The sequence below is a fragment of the Dendrobium catenatum genome, unplaced genomic scaffold (assembly GCF_001605985.2).
Source record: "Dendrobium catenatum unplaced genomic scaffold, ASM160598v2 fragScaff_scaffold_1038, whole genome shotgun sequence".
Taxonomy (NCBI): Eukaryota; Viridiplantae; Streptophyta; class Magnoliopsida; order Asparagales; family Orchidaceae; genus Dendrobium; species Dendrobium catenatum.
In genome coordinates, this window is record NW_021319500.1 from 2,601,413 (window position 1) to 2,605,722 (window position 4,310).

The 4,310-nt window shown below is 33.1% G+C and overlaps 1 protein-coding gene across 1 annotated transcript; it reads right to left on the bottom strand.

Annotated features, from left to right (window-relative positions):
• Positions 1–2,663: 2,663 nt before the first annotated feature.
• Positions 2,664–3,554, bottom strand: LOC110093415 (uncharacterized mitochondrial protein AtMg00810-like). The gene has a single exon (XM_020818295.1). It carries the CDS (start codon positions 3,552–3,554, stop codon positions 2,664–2,666), a length of 891 nt encoding a protein of 296 aa, XP_020673954.1.
• Between the last annotated feature and the right edge of the window lie 756 nt (positions 3,555–4,310).

Below are 4,310 nucleotides of genomic sequence, written 5' to 3' on the forward strand. Positions count from 1 at the left end.
TGCTGCGGGCGGGGGGGTCAGGAAAGTTTGGAATTTTTTTTTAAATAACGGGTTTTCGGTTGACCGAATTCCGTTCGGGTTCAATCGATCCGATCGTCCGTTTTATGCAAACGGTCGATTATTCGGACGGACGAACTCCGGATCCGATTGCGGTGTTCTGGTCACCAAACCCGAATAATTCGGAGTCGGAATTCGGTCCGGGTCCAGATATTGACAGTCAAGTTTCGCTGTTATGTGATTTGAAGTCGATTATGTCCCTTAAGTTTGCCATATGTTAATTGAACCGTCGGAGTTACGAGACAGATTTCCTAAATGAAGAGTTGTAGTATTAATTATGGTATAATCAACTTGTGTATATGTTGTGTAGTGTGTAGATAGTCCACACGAGCTCAATGACCTTTGACTTGAGCTCGTGCTTAATTATTTAACTGAGTTTGATCTTGAACACAAGTTTGAATTCACTCAAGAGCAATCTTATTTATTAAAAAGGAGAGAAAATTATTGTTATTGAAGCATTTAGCCATTTACTATAAAATACTATAAAAGGAATAAGCAATTAAATGAGATATGATAAAATATCATTTGAAATAAGAAAGAAAATATAAAATTTAAATGTTATAAATAAATTTAAATTAAATTTATTAAAATTTTATATATTTTAAGTGTACGTAATCTTAATATTTTTTTTTAACAAGCCGTCTCGCAAGCTGACGAGTCGAGTTGTGGCTATCTTAAGTTTAACTTATTAGTTCATTGAGTTCGGCTCACGAGTCTGCCTGACTCAATTACACCTTTAAGTATAATTGAAAAGACTCAAAATCAATACCATTTTATTGGTAGTCAAAGCTTCCAACCGACAGATCAAGATGAGCTATGCCACTTTAGCTAACTCGAATTCAGCTTAATTTGACTCAAGTCGGTTTAAATTCTAGTTAATTTTTTGCCATTTTGAAAATATTTGCTGGAGTAAGCAATTAATTCATCATATAATGCAAGCATGCAAAACATTTACAGATTTACTAATAATATGCATTTAAAATGACAAGATATATTTGCTAAAAAAACTATATATTTGTATATAATAACAAAAACTTTAATTTTATAACTACCCTCTTCATAATTTTAAAAATAAGCAATATTTTTTATTAAAAATTTTCATATATAATAAGAACTAATTATACGTATGTATTTGAACTAGTTTAAGTCTGTAACATTCGAAAATGGTATTAATTTTAATTATTATTGTTCTAATTTTGTTATAAAATAAAATTAATTTTAATTATATTAGTTTCTTTCTACTTTCTCATTATTTTTTAAAACTTTTTTAATGAAAAGCTAATTTTTACGGTCAGAATAGCTTAGTCATTTCTATATATCAACTTCACTATACATCAACTTCACAATGTAAATTAATTTTTTTAATTAATTTTAACAATGAAATAATTGAAGTAATAAAATTAAAGCTTTAATATCTGTTTGTGATGATTGCAATTTTTTTGTTAAATTAACAGTATCTTTATTGTGGGAAAAATATATTTTTTTGAAAGCTGCTATAAAAAATAACTTTTTAGCTTTTTTTTTTTAAAATAATGAAAAAAGCAATAGTAAAATAAAAATTGTAATTCTAGCCTAAAAATAAAATAATAAGAAAGTTATCTCAAATAGACCCTTATAATTCATTTGAGACTGCTGCAATTTTTTTTTAAAAGTGATTGTAAAGCTTTTGTATGAAAAAGTAATTTTTTTAAAAGCTACTATAGAAATTAGTTTTATAGCACAAAAATTTTACAAAGGCAGTAGCCAAACATAAATTATGAGTATAAAAAAAAAAAAAAAAAATGAGTACAAAAAAAAAAAAAAACCCTCAAACAAAACCTTAATATGAAGAGAACAGCGAGAGGGATAAACAAAATTTATCTAAATCGGCAATCCAATATGCCCTATTACTAAGAGCGATGCACTGAAGAAAAAAAAAAGAGTTGTTGGGCTCTTCACGCAGTGGATTAAACAATGTAGGGGTGTTAATATTTGACATGATCTAAAAATTCGACTCGAATTCAATTCAAAATTTTTTGTTAGGGTCAAACCGAACCCGAAATAGGTCGAGTTCGGGTTCAACAATTTGACCCGTTTCAAAAATCGGGTCGGATTTGCGTGGACCCTTTGACCCGAAAAACGGAGATTAGTCCATTTTTTGACCCGAAAACTAGCAATTTTTTGTTGGCAGCGGGTCATTCGGGTTCCCCCTTTTCAGGGGTTTTATATGTAAAAATTTTGGTGTCTTATAAATGTTACGTACCCTCTTTCTTATCTGATTCCATGTCGGATTTTCGTACAAAGCTAAGACGTTAAATTTTATATTTCTCTACCGCCACGAATACTCGAGGACGCAACAAACTTCACAATTTAAATTATTTTTTCTACGATGAATTTGAACAATGAAACAATTGAAGTAATAAAAGTAAAGCCTTAAGATCTGTTTGTGATTAATGTAGTTTTTGAGAGAACAGCTGAGGCAGAAGACACCAAGAAAGAAACAGAAAAAGGAAATTGTATTTCTATATTGAAGCGAACTACAGGGACGGTATTTAATACCGTAAACATGGCATTTGAGTAATAAAGTAAATACAAGAGGTTTAATTATGCTAATAGCCTCCCGCAAATTAAGCATTCGAGGATCGAATGGTTAATTTGCTGCGTAGATCGTTGAACCGAGCCGGTGACAGAGACTTGGTGAGAATGTCTGCGATTTGATCTTTGGAGGATAGGTGAGTGAGTTGGATGGCGCCGGAGCTAATATGTTCTCGAATGAAGTGGTAATCGATCTCTATATGTTTGGTTCTTGCGTGGAATACGGGGTTCTTTGCAATGGCCATAGCGGAGGTGTTGTCGCAGTGGATGGTAGTGGGCTTGGTTTGCGGTAATGTGAGCTCAGCAGCTAGGCGTCGGAGCCAGATGACCTCGGAGGCGGCCGCAGATAAGGAGCGGTACTCAGCTTCGGTTGAAGATTTGGCCACGGTGACCTGCTTTTTGACAGTCCAAGAGATGAGATTTGGACCGAGGAAAGTGCAAAAACCGGAGATCGATTTCCGATCGCTGGCGTCGGATGCCCAGTCGGCATCCGTGTAGGTGTGGAGGTCGAGATTTCCGGTAGTAATCGGAAGCCCGTATGATAGAGTCCCTTTGATGTATCTTAGGAGTCTTGTGAGAGCTTTGAAGTCTTGATTTGATGGTTGTTGCATGTGCTGGCAAACCGCATTTGTGGCGAAGGCGATGTCCGGCCTCGTGATAGAGAGATATTGCAACGAACCGGCAAGTCTTCGATACAGAGTTGGATCCGAGTAGAGAGTCCGGTCAGGTTCTGTTCGTTTGGACGGAGAGGAGCTCGGGGATAGTGCGGGTTTACAATCCGTATAACCTGCATCGTTTAAGAGTTTGGAAGCATAGTGAGATTGGTTTAAGAAATAACCTGTGGAAGTTCGAAGAACCTGGATTCCAAGAAACAAGGAGATGTCGCCGAGTTGTTTTAGCGCGAAATGGGAGCGGAGCTGCATGAGGAGACGGGTGATTGCAGGTTCATTATTTCCTGTGACGAGAAAATCATCCACATAGATTAGAATGTAAATTTGAATGCTATCTTTATTAAGAATAAGTAGGGAAGGATCAGAACGACTAAACCCGAATCCTTGAGCCTGAAGAAATCCGGTGAGCTTTTGAAACCATTGTCTCGGCGCTTGTTTTAATCCATTTTTTATTAAAAAATTATTTTAAGGAGTAAAAAAACCGTTCTAAATGAAGCCTAAATTACAAATATTTAGCTACTCCTAATTTTGCAACCTAAACAAAAATCAAGTAGACACAATTTAAAAACTTTAACCTAATAATTTTTTAGAAATTATTGATATGGGCTTCAGTTTAATAGTCTTAAAAATTGTTATAAAAATAAATTGTCTAATTTCACTTTATATTTTGAGAAGAAGATAATATCTATATTAGATTAAAATCTTTTAAATATAAATATCATATTAATTTTTTTTACATATATACAATTAAGACAAATGAACACATAAATCATAAATATAAGATTTGAATTCAAAAAACTTCTTAATTGATAGTCAAAATTTTCAATTAATAGGCAAAATTGAGCTACGCACCACCATATTAATCCTATACCTTAAAAAGAGTGATTTTAATTTTTTTAATATTTAAGAATTTATTATAGATAAAATTTAAATTCAAAATAACTTTATCAATTAAATTAGTTATCATTTCACAATTATCCTGAATTAAAAAAGTACACAGCTGGCCGA

Coding starts and splice junctions, on each gene's coding strand:
- LOC110093415 (XM_020818295.1), bottom strand. CDS start 3,554: ATGCAGCTCCGCTCCCATTTCGCGCTAAAACAACTCGGCGACATCTCC.